We start from the raw sequence: 17733 nt of genomic DNA on the forward strand, positions 1-17733 counted from the left end.
CTCCAATTGCACCATTTCAGCCTCCACTCATGAAGGAGCCGTTCTCCTTGATGACTTCCCTGTCACCCACCTGAGGGCCATTCATCTCAGGCCCACAGGCATGAAAAGACGGCCGAAGTCACCATCTACTCAGCGGAGGCACCGTGATTCCATCCCAGTCAGTTCAAAATACTGAGGAGCTCTACAAGAGATTATTTTTCTCCAGCATTTTGTATGGATGCTGATTACAATTAAAGTTACAAATAATCAAATTAAGTAATAAGGATGTAATAAAATGTCAACAGGTAGTATTGGCCCACTGTGGGTGACATTTTAACGTGGTGGAGAAGGATGCTAAATGAAGATCTTACACTAGGAAACACAAAATAATAAACTTAAAACACAAATCTCACATTTGCTAGCCTCGGATCTAAGATTCAAAAGCACTTTGTACTGTTAAGTGGATGAACCCTTACAGCTGTGTTTGGGGGTTTTCTCTGGGTGGGGCAGCACCATGCTGTCCAGGTCAGTCAGAGGACAAGGTCCAGACTGGGTGTCAGTAATCATGCACCTATAAATTAACCACCAATTGCAATGTTCTCATATTTATTAGATTTAAGTTTATCCCTATAACAACACTACCACTCTCGAAATATTCCCATGGTTTTGTTAAGACATGAGTGGGACTGCAGGAAGGCTGAGAATTACTCAGGGCTGAAAATAGCCGAAGCTGATTTTATCTTTGCCACAGCTGTACTGAGAGACCTTCATCGTGCTTTCTTGGTAGGTGATGCAATTTCAATTGCTAAAAAAAAAATTATAATAGCCATATTCTTATTTTACAAGCTAGAAAATTTTCAAGTTATTAAATGGGAGATTTAATTACTCAAGTGCATTAATTTTTAAAAAATCATCACATTCAAATAAAATAGAAGTTAATCACATTATCTGACTCTGTGTGTGTGTGTGCTCGCGTGCATGTGTAGGGTGGGTACTGAGCAGTTTCCATCATTATTTGGTACCTCTGTGGCTTCCCTTCTGGACCACACATGTGAACATTATTTATCAAATCTGTCTCAGTGGATAGAACCTTAGGAACTTCTGGCGTGTAATGTAGTTTCTAATTACCCTTTGAATACAAGACACTTAAAAATTACATACTTCAAAATAGTATGTTCATGATCTACCTGAATGAAGTTAAAAGTAGAAACCTTACAATATTCACATGGAACTCTGATCAGGGTTGGTACTTTGGTTTCTGTACTAACAAAAATAAGTAATATCAACATAAATTGTTACTAAATGTGTCTTTGTGTTGGGCACTTGGCCTTTTTTATAGAACTGTAGTAAGTGATTAAAATGACCCTATAAGGCAGACAGCATCATCACTATTTTAGAAATTAGGAAATTAAGGCTTAATACTATTTTACTTATTTAATGATTGCCCCTGGTTTACAAAAGATGTGAAGCGGTTGCAGTGATTGGAAAAATAAAAAAAGACTATAGAGAGTAAGTCACCCAAATATTCTCAGCAAGAATTTGAATCTCCCACTTGTATGGCTTCCAGACCAACCACTTTTCACTGTGGAAATGCACTCTGCAGTTAACGTTAATTCATTGTTGTTTAACTTCTCTGGAAGGATGGCCATCACCCCGTTCATGAGATGGGAGGCCTGGGTCATTATGAGCAGAGCTGTAACTTAGCAAGGCCATGTGCTGGGTCAGACCTCACGTCAACTTCCAATTCACTATGTGCCCCCCGTGATGGGCATGTGAGTGAGCACTCACCGGTGGCTCCTAGTTTAGCTATTTACTATCACCAAATTGTTCCCTAACTTTACACCCTTATATTTCAGTGCCCGGAGGCAAAGTCCCCCACACCTGCTGCTGGGACTTTGCCACCCACCGACATGATCTTTGCATCCTCAATCACATCTAGGCATGGGCCTCCACATGCCCAAAGGAAGGGACTCTCGTGAAGGGCTCTTTACGGGGCTTGTCAGCTGGGACCCAGAGCCATCTGACATTTACACTTGAATAAAGATTTGTGAGAATTAACTTTCCTGAGGAAAACATGGCAAGTCTGAGTTAGGCCCATACAACTGACCACTGTAGGATATTCTGAGACCTGTAGGTCCAGGTAGGCATTGCCAAAATATTGCTCCTAGATATTAGTATTGTTTCTTTGAGAAAATCTGAATATCCTAATGGTAGGCTAGTCTTTATACTTTAAAGATATGTGATCCTGTTTTCCTTGTGATTAACCTGAACATGGCTTCTTTATTAATAAAAGTAAAATAATATTAATACTGACATACTCTAAAGAAGGTTTTAAAATATTAAAGTTTTTCTCTGTGCTTAAGTACCCATTTACTGTACATGCAGACTATGAAAGATGACCGATGAGATGCACATGAACAGATGGCAGATGACAGATGTACGTGCATGTGTGTGGCTGCAGGGCAGTGATGCTGGGAAGGCAGAGAGGGACTAGGTCACAGGGGGTTCCTTTACTTATCTTAAAGACACAACAAAACTTTGAAGGTTTTGAAACAGGAGCAAAGATCCTAACCCAAATGAAATTGTAGTGCTGTAATGCAGAATTTACAAATTAATGTCTGTTACCAAAAACACTCAATGTCCCATGAAGATGCTGAGTCACAAAAAAATAAGGAATTGCCCAAAGCATCCAGTAAATTAAACCTCATTTTAAGAAAGTACACTCTAATTAGTCCTGTTTGTAACAGAGGGAATATCAATCTAAAAACCATGAGAAACACCAGTCTGGCTTTATATTATGATAATTTGAGTTTATCACAGATATAGAAGAGAACATCAGCAGGGTATTTATTCGTTTTCCACCAAATAAAATTATTAGTCTGAAGGATGATGGTACTGGACAAAAACTGTTCACATATTTTATAAGAACACCAGAGAAGAGATTTTAGTTTGTCATTTTCATTGCTAAAAGGAGTTCAAAACAGAAATGAAGGTATTTGTTCAACTAAAGCAACTTTAAATGCCATTGAGTAATGCAAATAGTGTGTATTAGTGTGCAATGCAAAACTAAAATTGGGTCAAAATATGTCAAATAATTTTTATATGGATCCTATAAAATTGTGCTTGAAAGGTAAAACTAGAGTTTGGTGTTTTGGAAGGAGAGAGAACAGCAAACCCTTTTCTGAGCCCTAATACATGAGAAAGTGCATGCAGATTACAGACAAATCATCAAATACTTCTTCAATTTAATCACATAAGATAATTTAATTCCCCAAAATAGCAATTCTCCCTTCCAACCACTACTGGAATCATTTTAACTGTATCAACACCCAAACACCAAAAATGTGGCAATTTGGCAGAGCTTCAGATATTTTTCATCTAATCATATGGGAAGATTAATTTATTTTATGAAATTTGAATGAAAACTCATGCAATATAAGGGGCTTCTGAAAAAATTAAGCAATGGAAATGCTAAAATGATTTCTATTCTCTCAGACTTGCCATAATTTGGTTGCTTCCCACTCATTTTTGAACTAAAAGAATGCCTTCTTTAGTCATTTTGCAAAGAGAGTTTTCCCTCTAGTTAATCAATTATGCTCTATAATAGTATGCTGAAACCATTTAAAAAGCATTTTACTTCCTACTAATGTCACAGTACAATTTAACCATCTGTAATCCCATCTAGTTCTATCTTGTTTTCCATATTTTCATAGATCCTTTTTTCTGGTTACTTAAGAAATTACCTATGTAAATGGTGTGTTGAATAATTGATGAACCACTTAGTTTGCGCCTCGTTACAGTGATGCTATTCTTCCCCATGTAGCCAGACACAGGTCCCTCTGCAGCAAGTGCTTCCAGAGCACTTTACAAGATATTTTAGCTCCTGCAGTGACAAAGGCCTATTTAGAATCTGTGAGCATAATTTACTTAACTGATTTATGGAGCAATTTATGCAATCTAGTATATTCACACTGTATGGGGATGGATCTTTGTTAAGAAAACAAGGATCTTTCAACAATTGCAAAACTCCATATTATTACATTTTATGATGGAAAAAAGTAGATTGGGACAATTATCCTTCGTGTTTTATTAAACCTTTACACAACTGTTAGAGGTTAATGGGGCTATTATTTTTCCTACTGTCAGGATCTGCTTCAAAGCAAGATCTAGAGCACTTAATGCCAGAAACCCAGCACAGAGAAGAGCAGGCGTGGCTTTTTCCACAGCAACACTACAAATAACCTGGTTGACTACCATTCAAGTGAGTCACACATCAACAATAGAGGAGGAGGTCCCCTGAAGACCAAGCCTGATGATGAGCAGCATTTCTAGAATTCTAATAACAAGCTGAGTGACTATGATGAAACAAAATGTGCTCTTCTGTAGATGGTTAAAGCACATCATATTAATTTTGGAAGATTATTCATATGGGGATTCAGAAATTATAACCTGATGAAAGTGCCAGTTGGAAATTATTTGTAGAATAAAGCTTCAAGGTGGAAACTGCACAAGGTCTCCTGTACAGCTGACAGGATGGAAGGGTGTAGAATGACTGCCCACTGCAGCCCTGTCTCAGAGTCATAGTGAGAGAGTCTGCAAGGTTTTCACACTCACCCCACGCTCCTTCCTCCTGCCCCTTGGCCCTCCTGTTGCTGAGGTCTCTGAATCTGGGAAGCGCTGCTCTGGACAGTGGCAGGGCTGGTTTCCCTGGTTGTTCAAATGACCTTCCTAAAAGGCATGTCCCAGTCACAAAGGAAGTAACAAGGGGACCCACTCGGAGTGGGATGGAGGAAAATGAATGCATTATAAAGCATTTCTGACCCACTAGAGCACAGAATCTAGATGGGCATTGAGATGTTATTACCAACTTGCATGTACCTCATTACAGAAACCAGAAACAGCTTGAGTGTTTCCTTCCCTGTAGTGGGCATAATGATTCTAAGACTACATAAGGTATTTTATCGTGATTGATGAGTTACTCAATTTTTTGTGCCTCCATATAACACATATGACCTTGAAATAAGCATGGTTTTCTCTTAACCAGAGCCAAGGAATGTCCTTAGTAATGAGATACTCAAGTGATTCAGCCACTGAAGGCGTCTAATGTGGAAAGACTTGGCTTGTAAGCAACTCACTTCAATATTCCTTTACATCCTCCCTTTCTGTGGATTCACTTTTGATGGGTTCACCACTCTTTTAGTAAACCACTACTTTTGTTCAGTGTTCAGTAAATATTGTGGTCACAGCACTCTGACAAATATTTGCCCTTGTAACTGGAAATACCAGCACACTAATTCCCTCTAGAGAAGGAAGTATTCTGAACATCTTCATGACAGGTCTTTCCTCAGTGAGGACTATTCAATGCACATACAAGATGTGAAACACAAAGACCCAGTTGAAGAAAATTCTGAGCATCACTTTGTCATACCCCTCAGGCCATCACATGACTGGGAAACCCATCATTCAATGGACAAGTTTCTATTGAGCAACTGGGGTGTGCCTGAGACTCTGCCGGGTACCTGGTAGGTATCACTGAAGAAAGCAGACAAAAATATCTGTCCTCATGGTGTTTATATTCCAGTAAGGAATGTGGGAGACAGGAAATAAGTAAGAATATATATGTATGTATACACACACACACACCTCCACACCGATGTTTGGTACACACGCTGTGAACACAGAGTGTACATATATGTGTATAATAGAGATAACGTTAAAATAAATGAGACAGAGAAAAACAGCAGGTACGAGAAGGGACAAAGTGGTGGGAAGGCAAATTTAAGTTAGTGACTAGTGGGAGTTATGCGGAGAAGGGGCTCCATTGGGGCAGCATTCAGACCAAGGAACCAGGAGCTGAGATGGAGGGACTGCATCTGAGGTCTTCACAAAACAGGTCCCAAACCAGTGGATGAAGGCAGAGGAAGAGGGGATGGTGGGGAAGGTGAGGGTCCCATGGGTCTGGTAAGGAATTGGGATTTATTTGGGCAATGATAGAAAGGCTTTGAGAGTTTTAGCAGAAGGGCATGATCCCACCATTTCTCCCCATCCCCCGGGCTGCAGTGTAGAGACGGCCCGCAGGAATGGGGCAGCTGGCAGGGCAGGACAAAGTGCGCTGCTGGTGCAGGGAAACGGCTGGTCTCTAACACCTGTCAGGGAAGAGCAGGCTTGCTGGCTGAGAAAGAGGGATGATGCTAGGCTCCCCATCCTGAAAGGGAAAGGAGTGGTCTCTGCCTAGATGGGTAAGTGTCACAGATGCTTATGACCCATAAGCATGAAAACACCAAGAGGGGCTGGTGGACATCAACGTCTGGAAATCAGGACAGAAGCCCAGATGATAAATCAAACATGCCTCATTTTGTCCTGGAAGTGGATCAACGGGAACTACTTTCCAAATGATAGAAATTACAGCGATGGTTCGCCTTTGATCTCTCCTTTTAACCCAGTGAATGAGGATTAATGGTTTCCTCTGTCCTCTCCCTTAGCTTTTACTAACCCATTTACAGAGAGAGCACTGAGGAGTGCTGAGCCCATTTGTGATGATACTGAGCTTAGAAGTTGATAGCAAGGCAAGAAACTAGGCAAAACATAAAATTAATACCCTCCCCTTTTTTTCCTTTTAGTACATTGGAATATAAATAAAAAGAATATTCCACAGTAGCATATTCCATTTGTTCTTAAATTATTCCAGACTTAAGAAAATTAGGACTATGAACACAGCATTTACAGTGCTCAGTGGGTAAACATGGCATGACCCAGGGCAGATAGGAAAATATTTTATAATGTATTTTAGAAAATGGATTTCCCAATCACACCATGTTAAAGAGATAACACAGGCATACTAGTTATGATTTCATCTTTAACTGTATAAAGTAGTTAAGACATCATTTTGCAGTGCTGTTCTAAAAATGGAGCCACAAATATTTAAAAATCTTCCCTTTCAAATAATAATGTCTGAGACAAAAAAGCCAGAGAAAAATGGAACTACTAAATGTCATTATGAAATATAATATTCAATCAATTGCTTTACATTAACAGGATGGTCTATTTGACAACTCAGAATGAATATCATTCTGTTTTGCTTCAGGTATTTTTTTTTCAAGTTACAGAAAAAAAATTGATCTATAGAAACAAAGGCAATGAAATAAATGATTTATAGTCGAAAGCAGAATTCTAGGGTCATTTACTTCATAATGTTCTGTTGTCATTTTTTTCCCAGAAGACTTTAAGACAGTGCATTATACTGCTCAATTTTTTCCACAATTTTTTATTTGCTTTCTATTAAATAATGATTTGGAACCAAACGTCCTCCTGTCCTGTTTGGGGGAAGCTGCTACAACTGCAAATGCCCAACACACAGCAGGTGCCGTCAATGCATCCGAGTGAGTTACAGCCAATCAATACTGAGTTTGTAAAGTCGTGTGTCTTTACCTTTGCATGGGGAAAACGATCTCTAGCTGAAGAGCGACCATCAAGGCTTTCTTATTGTCCTCCCTACAGTTTTGTACTTTGGAGTAAGAGGGACACTAACAGATTATCTAGCCCTGTGACTTCCACACTTGGGGATGCTAAAACGGTATTCAGCCAAGAAGAATACCAGGAAGAGGGAGATGGAAGTACATCTATTGTTCCCATATTTTAAAAAAGACCGTGGCAATTTAACAGTCCCTTGGTACTGGCAGGGTCTGATCTCAGAATGAAGACGCTTCCACATCATTCAGTGTGTGTGAAGAAGGCAGGGTGGGTGTTCACCAAGTATATTCAGATGCCCTTTGTGCTGTATAATATTGCCCGTTTATGTTGCAATCTTTTCAAGACTTAAAATAATTAGAAATTTAGAGCATTATATAGGATTAATACCTTAAATACTTTTAGGTTTTTCTGAAAACACTATTAATCAGTAATGAATGACACTGATGAAAAACAAACCTTAAATCATTTCAGTCCAAGAGTTAATGCAGAAAAGCACCCTCATTGTGGAGACTTGACCCATCTCATAGCTTTCCACCATCCTCTGACCTACATGGAGAAGTTCATGCAAGTGAAGGACTAAAGTGATTTACTAGGAGTTAACTGGAAACAAGGAATCATGGCCGGATGAGGAAAGAGACTGAGTCAGTGATTCCAGAGAAAAACTCAAAAGAAGCTTCATCAGACTCCACAGGAGGAGTAAAGGAGAGCCTGCAGGGCTTCTGTCCCACAATACAGAGTCTGCCCTGCATTTTCCCTTCCTCTACGTATTGATCAGCAAATACTCGCTCGCTGATCACCAGCTCAGGCTATCAAGAGGCTGAGGAAGCGCAGGTGTGAGTCAGTGCAAGGCTGCAGTCCAGGAGGGCTTCCTGGAGGAAAACCCAGCCCTCAGCAAATCACCTTGGACAAAATGCACAGTCAGGGAATATCTGGGAAGAAAATGTGCGCTGCCCAGTAGGGAGATGTGCTGATATAAGAGGCTGGAACCTGGGACTGTGTGACATGTCCAGATACAGCTTATGGTCCCAAGTGAAGCAATGGGAGCCTGCGTTACTGCACACAGCTGCTCCACGTTGGTAGCCGTCAACGTGCGCCTCCTGATGCCCCGCTTACTCCGCTGACAACGCGGGGTGCACACCACAGCGTTTCAGCACGGCAGTGACCCGCCCACTCCACCGGCATCAGTGTCCCACCGCCCCGCCATCGCCCCAGCCAGGACCCGGCACTTGCTGAGGTCCTGCACAATGCTCAGAGGACAGGCGCCAGCAGCCACAAGGCATGATTCTTCGCCCGTCTGCTCTGTTTGCTTTAAACATCTGGGTCTTTGGGTGGAGCATGCCCTCTGTGGTTTGCCAAAATACTGAGCACTTTCCCCATCTTGAACGGGTCCCAACAGGGCACAGATGCCACTCCAGAGGACAACAGTGTGAGGCAGATTTCCTTACTGAACAGCACTGTTCATATCAGAGCAAACCTACAGATGCCACCAGGAACAGTGAGGGAATGTGGGCCTTCCAGCAGCTGAGATATTATCACCCCCTAGGATGGAGGAATGAGGGAGAACACCAGCACTGAGCACCCGCGAGAGGAAAAGGGTCCTGCAGAGTCTCCTCGAGAGGAGCCGTGACCTCCGGCCTCTGCACAGCCAGCTATGGGGCTGCAGGAGGCAATGGGGGCACAAATGCCCCGGCCTCGTGTTCCTGCTTCCCTCCAGTCGTCGCTGGGGCTTCCTACTGACAGAACCCAATCCAAACCCACCGGAGGGCCTGCGGCGGAATCCGCTGTGTCAGGTCTCACCTGAGGAAGCACGGCAGGAGTGCCCAGCAGCGAGAGTGGCCTCAGGTAATGGAGTAGAAGGATAATTGGGTCACTGGCATCACATTTCCTACTGTGAGGAGTCTCACGAGGAAGAAAGAGCCGTCAACAAAGCAACGTCGCTACAGAAAGAAAGCCAGCACAGCAGAGGCAGACAGAGGGCGAGATGCAAGGACAGCCACCGCGGCTGTCACACCCTGTGCTGGCATTTCTCATGACACTTCACTGCAACTTCGCCAAAACCTTCAGGTGGAGGAACCAAGGTCCCAGACAACTGTGTAAACTGTGCAAGCGAGACCTGCGTGCTTGGATCCAAACCCTACGCTATCAGAGGCTGGGGTGTCCCCAAGAACCCCGCTCTTGGGGCAAAGCAGAAATGCTCCTGGACAGCATGGCTGTAACACCAAAGGTGCCAGCACTTACTGTAAATGCTGCTTGTAAGTAACGACATCATCTCTGTGTAAATGATTCAATGACGTCGGCAACAGAAATCTGCCCAAGTGTCTCTACATGTACAAACAACATAAATCACTTTCATGCATTCTCTCTTGTCTCATGCAGCTGGAAAGGGATTAATGAGGAGTTCAAGAGAAAATCGCTTCCTAGGTGAAGGACATGCCCTGGGTGGGGCTGTGGGGCCTGCATTGGGGGCTCACCTCCTGTGATCAGCCAATTTTCTAAGATTTTAGAACACAAGCTCAGTGGTCTGGATCCTAACTCCTCTGGGGAGTGAGATCCACTGCCGGTTAACTTCCCAGGTGACCCACTACTTGCCTTCTTACTTCTTTCCATTTACATGTGGAAAGTTCTTACTGGTTGGGTTTCGGAATGTCCACTATATGTCACATACTGGAACAGGCAATTTACAAATACCTTGCTATATCTACTCAACAATCATTAACTGTCTTAATTTTATAAATGATGAAACCTGGCCATGAATAAAATGAGTATTTTCACAGCTATTGAATCCTTGTCTCTTTAGCTTTAAAGCCTATGCCCTTTTCTCTAAGAAACCCTTAATTTACTTTCCTCAGCGACGCCTTCCACATAAGTAACACTGCCGTGTATGACACTGCCAACCTTAGAAGGCTCAGTTTCTTCAACTCCTCATTTTCTCTAACAATTAATTCTTATGTTTAACATAATGTTTAACAACAACAAAAAATAACTTAATACAGTTGGAAGGACAGCATGCTTCCAAATACCAAATGAGTAACAGCATATTTATCAATTCATGTTTAGATAAGGCCAAAGATTCTCCTTACAAAGAAAGCTTCTGTCTACATGTTACTCTAGCAGATGTCTGAATGTCTCATTGATCAGCTATTGGACATAATATGGATTTGATATGACTTCCCCTGATGTGGTTCTATGTTTCTGCAGTCATTTCTGCAAGATTTTTAACCATAAACAATAAAATTCAAAATTATTATAATGACATCTCCTGTAAACATCCTGAATTAAAAGTGGACAGCAATACACATTTAACCTTTATTTTAAAACACCCTTCCTTTCTTCCTCTGCCCTGTTTTTTAATTCCTCATCCAGTTTCCATCCTTTTTAAGTTCATTGTAATTTGAATGGCACCGCCCATGATTATCAAGCAAAAACTGTAATGTATAGACTTACAGACTGTTTTGGGAGGGGTACGTAAAAGGACCTGAGGTGCAGTCAGAGTTGGAGTTTGGGGAATCTGCCCTGCTGCAGACTGAATGTTTGTGCCACCCCCAAATTTATTTATTGAAATCCTAAGCCCCCTGTGATGGTGTCAGGAGATGGGGCCTTTGAAGGGTGATTAGTCATGAAGGTGGGGCCTCAGGGCAGGCTCAGTGCCCATGAAGAAGAGACAGGAGAGATGGTCTCTCTTCCTGCCATATGAGCACACAGTGAGAAGGCCTCTGCAAACCCAGAAGCAAGTCTTTAGGAGACCTTACATCTATCAAAGCCTCACCCTTGGACTTACCAGCCTCCAGAACCATGAGAAATAAACTTAGTCACCCCATCTATGGTGCTTTGTTATCATAGCCTGAAAGGTCTAGGACACACCCCACATCTGCAGCCTGCATCCCAGACGTCAGGGGCCACCTCTTCATCCTCCTGCCGCAGAGGAGGGTCACTGTGTGGCCAAAGGACTATTGCCTGTGTGACGGCATCACACCCTCCCCCAACTCTGGGAAGTCGGTGCACAGAAATACTTTGGGGGTAGAGACACAGAAAGAGAGGAAGTGGGGAAGACAGGCTCCAGGCCCTCTCCATTCTCCCGTCTGGGTCTTCCCTAACTGACGGGTCGATCCTCATACAGGAAGAAAGAGGACTTACAGACGGAGTTCTTGTGGCTACTGTCCTTGCTGGGCAGCATCTTGACTCCTCGTGACTTCAATTCAATTGCCTTTTTCACTGGAAGAAACAAAATAAAGCCATTAGTAGGGAAGATTCAAGAGATATCATAAAATAGTGTTTTGTCCTCATAGCATTTTGTTTCATAACTGCTACCACCAATCTCTGCAAGATGGGACACGTTATAAGGGGTTAAGGATAAGAACACGTGAGTAATTAATGCAGGGCTATCAAACAGTACAATTTGTCTTATAATAGCAGCACCAGAAGCTAAAAATGGTAAATGATGCAGTTAACCTTCTACATCCAAACCCATTCATCACCAGCCATGGCAAATTCTACAAAACATTATCACCTCACCAAAGTACTCAGGCAGACCGTTCTCTCAACTTATGTGTAGTGAACAATGTTTTCTACATTTGTACATTCATAAAACATTTTAGATGATGAAAACTGCTCATTCATTTATCCATATGTTCAGTTAATTATGCAAAGCTTAGTAAATAAGCCTTGATGGAAGCTGGTACAGGAAAAGCATTTCTAAGGGATGGAAATAAAATATTAAAGAATGAATGCCAGTCTTTCTTGACCCTTATAACCTTCAGGTGACATATGATACTGGTTTCTAAAGCCATAGTCTCATACTTAAGTAAGCTTCTTGATTTTTCTAGATTCTGCGTCAAACATTTTAAGCGGTTCTACTTTTCTGGGTATTTCTGGAAAAAAAAGTGGGAAGCCACTGTGAGACTAAAACAAAATAATATATTAATTTAAATTGTTTTAAACATACAATCACATTATTATTGTTATTTACATTAAAATACTATTTTAATTCAAACATTTTTGGCTTACATATTGAGCCTGGACATACAAGAGTAGCTGGAAGCATGCGGATCTGGGTTCGAATCCTTGCTTACAACTTGGTTATAACTGACATGGTTGAGTTACTTAACTCGGGGTCTCTTGATTTATCTGTAAGATGGGTGTGACAGCTGACTTTATGCCGACTGAGCTATGGAGTTCTGGACATTCGGTCAAACATGATTCCGGGTGTTTCTGTGAGGGCATGTTTTGGATGAGATGAACATTTAAGTTGACTGAATAAAGCAGAATGCCTTTCAGTGTGGGTGAAGCTCATCTAATCAGCTGAAGGCCTGAACAGAACAAAAAGCTAATGCTCCTAAGTGGGGAGAAAATTCTTCCTACCTGACTGCCTTCATATTGAGGTACTGATTTTTTTCCTGACTTCTGATTCAAAATGAACACCAGCTCTTTTTCTGTCTTGAGCCTGCCCACCTTTGGACTGGTACCAAACCATCAGCTCTCCTGGGTCTTTGGTCAACCAATTCACCTGGAAGCTTGTATTTTAGGAAGAATCTTCAAACACACTGTGGCATTTAATTCCCACACAACCCTGTGAGGCAGACTATACATAGGCCCTAATTGGAGCAGGGAAGTCAAGGCTCACAGAGTTGCTGGATGTGCATGAGGAGTGAGATGTGGGATTTGGGCTCTAGCTTCTTACTCAGAACTCAGCACCTTCCAGCATTCTGCCACTGAGTGTGGAAGGCATGGAGAGTAGAGACATCAGTGTCAATGGGAGACCATCAAGAGCATAAAACTCAAAGCAAATGTCACCCGAAGTACACAGAGAAAACAAACAGGATTCAGTGCACCCAGAACAGAAAAAGAAAAACAATGAGTAGCCTTCTGGGTGTAATCAAGGTATCTGAACAGGCAGGACCTCTCTGCAAGTCTAAAAAAGTCCGTCATTTTGCAAATAAATGTATGTAGTTGTGTGAAGCTAACTTCCACCAGGGATTTTTTTCCAATAAGTGATGCTGTGTTGAGACTCTGCTCCACTGAGTCCAAATCTGTTCCAAGTTAGTCCATCTTATTGGGCAGGCTTGTAATGACAATTTTTTTTTTAACTAGTTTTAAGGTGGCAGTAAGGTAAAAGATAAATATTACTGTTTCTACATGAGCAGACTTCTTCCTCTATCCTTTCCATTGGGAGTGTTGTTCTCCTATGCTCATGATTGGCTCCTTATCAAGCTCTGTCTTGACCCTTCCCTCCCCTGTCCCCCCACAGAAGACATCAGGCCTTCCCTGAGGTCCCAGTGCTTCTCAGACCTCTCTCAGGAAGCCAAGTCACATCTTCTGTGAAGGATGGCCTGGAGGTTCCTGAGCCAAGGTGGAACACAGTGCTTTAGCGACACTGGGGAGCCCAGATAATTTCAAATAAATGATTAAAATAGAGAATTGTTTCAAAAAACTTGATTTGCTATGTACAGGAACAGAAGCCACTGAGAAACCTCACAAATTACAAAGGTAATTGTTTCACATATATACACCACCTAGTGACAAATTTGAAGAATTCAGGGTTTGGAACCAAAAATATAAACCTTCTTGTTGGACTTATTAACTCAAGAGGATTATCACAATTTTATTAATGCCTCTCCAGGCTAAACATTTCCATCTAAATAGTACATCAAAAGAAATGTCACTGTTATTGTTGTAAATAATAGTGATGATGTACATAAGAGTAAAATCCTTGGAAATATTTCTATTTGCAAGGACTTAGTATACATATATTAGGTATGTATATGAATCTGTTTATAGACTTCATTGAGATTTATTGTCAGAAATGTTCTGTAACTTAATCTGTATTACAATTAATCAATAGTTTTTTAATACATTTTATAAGTACGCAATTATATTCTATAAGCTTTTAATCTTTTATGTTTACGTTGGCTTTTTAGATTTATCACCTTAGCAAACACGATTTACTCCAAATTCCACTTTTTATGTTAATTTATGCTTGAATTGGGAGAAAAATACAGTCTTCAGAAAAAAGTATTTTTGGTTTATGGGCTGTTTGGAACATTTTCTATGTCTTTTATTATTGGGGGAAAGCACTAATCTTTTGGTGCATCTCATTAAGAGTTCTGTCAATCGTTTTCATTGTGAAGAGACACGTGTTTTGAAGTCACGCACGCTGAAGAAGTCCAGTGGTTTGCATTCTTGCCCTTTTCGTTTTTAAAGAGCACTTACACCATTTTTCAGAAATGCTTTCAGAATATTCAGTTGCTTCACTAATAAATCCGGTCACACAGCACTCGCAACTAAACTATCTAACATTTCTTCCTTAGATTTTTTGTGTGTGTTTTGCATTGAGGCCCGAGCCAACGAAATTCGGATCACTTTACATTTCAAGCACACATTAAGAAAAAAAATCCCAAATACACATCGAAGTACCTCCGTAGTCGGGCAGCGTTAATAAGCACTAGGCACGTGCCGGCTCCCGGGTCTGGGTCCGGGTCCGCACATCGCCCGCCGCTGCGCCCGCATGACGGGCGTCGCCGCCCGCCGCCCCCACGGCGCCTCACGGTCTCCGGCATCGCGCCCTTCGCCCCTGCCTGACCGACTCCACGACCACAAACATGCGGCGTCACTCCCCGTGGTCCGAAGCCACGACCAGGCGGAGCGGCGGGGACTGCGCCGCCCACCGGCCCCGTTCCCGGCCTCCCGGGCCGAGCGGACAGGCACGGGGCCGGAGTGCGGCCCCCGTGCGCAGCGGCCCCTCAGCCGCCCCCGAGGCCCGGCCGCCCGCCCGGCGCAGGCCCCTCACCCCGGAGCGGTGTGCGGCAGCCTCGGCCGAGCGGGACCCCGGGACCTCGCTTCCTCCGGACGTCCGCCCGCGAGCTCCGACTCCGGGCCCCTCAGGGCGCGGACTCACCGAACCCTCGCCACGCCGCGAGACGAAGGCCGCGTGGAGACAGGACGTGAGATGACGCAGGCTGACGCAGCGCCGGGACGTCACGCCGCGCCGCGCCAGGACCAGGCGCCTGGGCTACCCGCGCGGTTGGTGGACGCGGATGCGCGGCACCACCCTCCCCAGCGCGGGGTCCCTGACTCCGCACCCGCCGCCGTCGGGGCCGCGGAGCCTCGCTGGAAGGTCCGCGCCGAGCTCGCGGGGCCGCAGGCCGCCGTCCGGGCGGAGCCCGCGGAGCCCAGCCCGGCGCCCAGCTCGGGCCTGGGGCCCGCGCCCCGTTCCTGAGCTTCCCGTGTTGCTCCCGGGCCACGCTCCCCGCGGAGGCCGCGGTGGCCCATCAGCCCTGTCCGGACACCCGACACTGCGGGGCGCTGGGCGCCCAGCGCGAGGGGATTCGCGTTCTCACGTCCTGGGCAGAAAAGGGTTGAGTTACAGGGTCACTCAGCTCATCGGGCTGCACAGCGTGAGCGGGGCGCGCCCTGCGGAGAGGGAGTCCGTTCTAGAACCTTCCTGCCGGACCGAGGCCCAGGGCCGCCTCCTTTATCAATTACAATGCCTATTTTCACCGTACTGACCAGTTTTTAATTTTCTCTTTGTTAACGGCTTGTTACTGGATTATACGACACAATACGTAAATATATACCAGTGGACACGCCTTACAAGACTAAATTTTTTGGTCAGAATTTGACTTTTTAAACGATTATCTAAAAATCTTTAAATGAAATTGCCAGTTAGCTGCACAAACATGGATGGCCCATGCATTAATATTAAACCTGTTAAAAGATACGCACCGAGTCACACAGTATTGATTTTGCTTTCCTTTTCAATAGAATACTTTTATTTATGATCGTAAACCTAACATGGCAGAAAATTTGGGCAAACCTAAAAATTATCAAGAAAACAAAACTGATGGAAAAAGGACCCACCACCTAGACAGCACCAATCTTATCATTTCTTGTGTATTTACTTTCAACTCTACATGCACTGTATGTGCAAGATAATAGGGACATAGAAGTAGAAACACATGTTTACAGAGCAAAAATAAAACATATACACACACACACACACACACATTTATTCTGCTTTTATGACTTTTGAGCATTTTTCCTTGTCAACACATAGTTTTTTTCTCTATGATATTTACTGAAGTCATTGAGTAGTTTTGAAGAAAATATTTCTGATTATTTAAAGGACATTAACTTTTCTCACTTCTTGCATTTGTATATAACACCTAACACCCAACACCTTCAACTGATGAAACTCAACATTTTCATGGAATAAATTGCTAGAATTACAATTCTTTCATAAACACTCTTAATCTGTAGTACTAAACTGGTTTTTAGAAAAATATACAAGTTCACCTCAGCAGTTGACTATAGAATCTGTGCCAACATTGAGTTTTAACATACAAAAGAAAATATTTACTACCTTGGTAGTTGAAATGCTATAAATGTTTACTTGCATTTAAACATGAAGGTTCTTATTCATTTACTCTTTGAGACAAATCTTACTGTTATTATCTCATGGCCATTACATTATTTTGTGGTGAATTTGTTACAATATATTTTTTAATCTAGGAATAATTGTTGTCTTTTATTTAATAAGTTATTTTGCCAGCAGTTCCCCCTGTAAGCTTATCAATATGCAGATAGTCTTACATTTTCACTTAGATATTATGCCCTTGAACATGAACCCTTGAGAAAAACTGACAAGTTTTAGGAACTTTATTGTCAAATTTCACTATTATTGTTTATTGCTTTTTATCAGTCAGTATCCTTTTTTTGATGAAATCAACCTCTCTAAGCTGCTTATTATAAGTAAACGTTTGCATCTGAACAGTCTCAGATATTTATTTATTATAGTTCACAATGTTCACAGTTTCATTGTTGATATTTGGTTGTTGTTTATCAGAATCTTTTAGTCTTATGTCACTGAACATCAGTATTCAACTGAAAGAAAAAGAAACCATTTGTATGTGAAGTTATATTCCTGCTCAAAAGGTCATGTCTGTGTAGTCTGGAAGGTTAGTGTGGGATACCCACAAACACTTGGCTATTGGATTCTTTACCAACTTAAAGGGTAATTACAATAAAACGTTTTACTGGAAGAAGGCAATTAACTTTGTTTCTGTGTGCTTAACAAATCATGGACTCCAATTAAATAATATATTTCTCTGGGATTTAAGTTGTCAAAAATAAAAACATTTAGGATTTAAGTTGAACATGTTGGGATTAAAAGAGTTTTTACTTAGCTTGGAAGTGATTTATTGGGTTTTCCCGCATAAGTTATTTCAGGCTATTTCTTCCAAAACAGGGAGGCTAGAAGGGACCAAGAGAAACAAGAGGGGCAAGGAGGGA

General features: G+C 42.4%; 1 protein-coding gene across 1 annotated transcript in view; it reads right to left on the reverse strand.

Annotated features, from left to right (window-relative positions):
* CSMD1 (CUB and Sushi multiple domains 1) overlaps positions 1-17733 on the reverse strand; it is a 1485257-nt gene that overhangs the window by 464437 nt on the left and 1003087 nt on the right. The window contains exon 7 of the mRNA XM_036898253.2: positions 11584-11661. Within this exon, the coding sequence (XP_036754148.2) occupies positions 11584-11661 (78 nt within the window). The remainder of the gene's footprint in view (positions 1-11583; positions 11662-17733) is intronic.

Source organism: Manis pentadactyla, chromosome 7, assembly GCF_030020395.1.
Source record: "Manis pentadactyla isolate mManPen7 chromosome 7, mManPen7.hap1, whole genome shotgun sequence".
NCBI lineage: Eukaryota > Metazoa > Chordata > Mammalia > Pholidota > Manidae > Manis > Manis pentadactyla.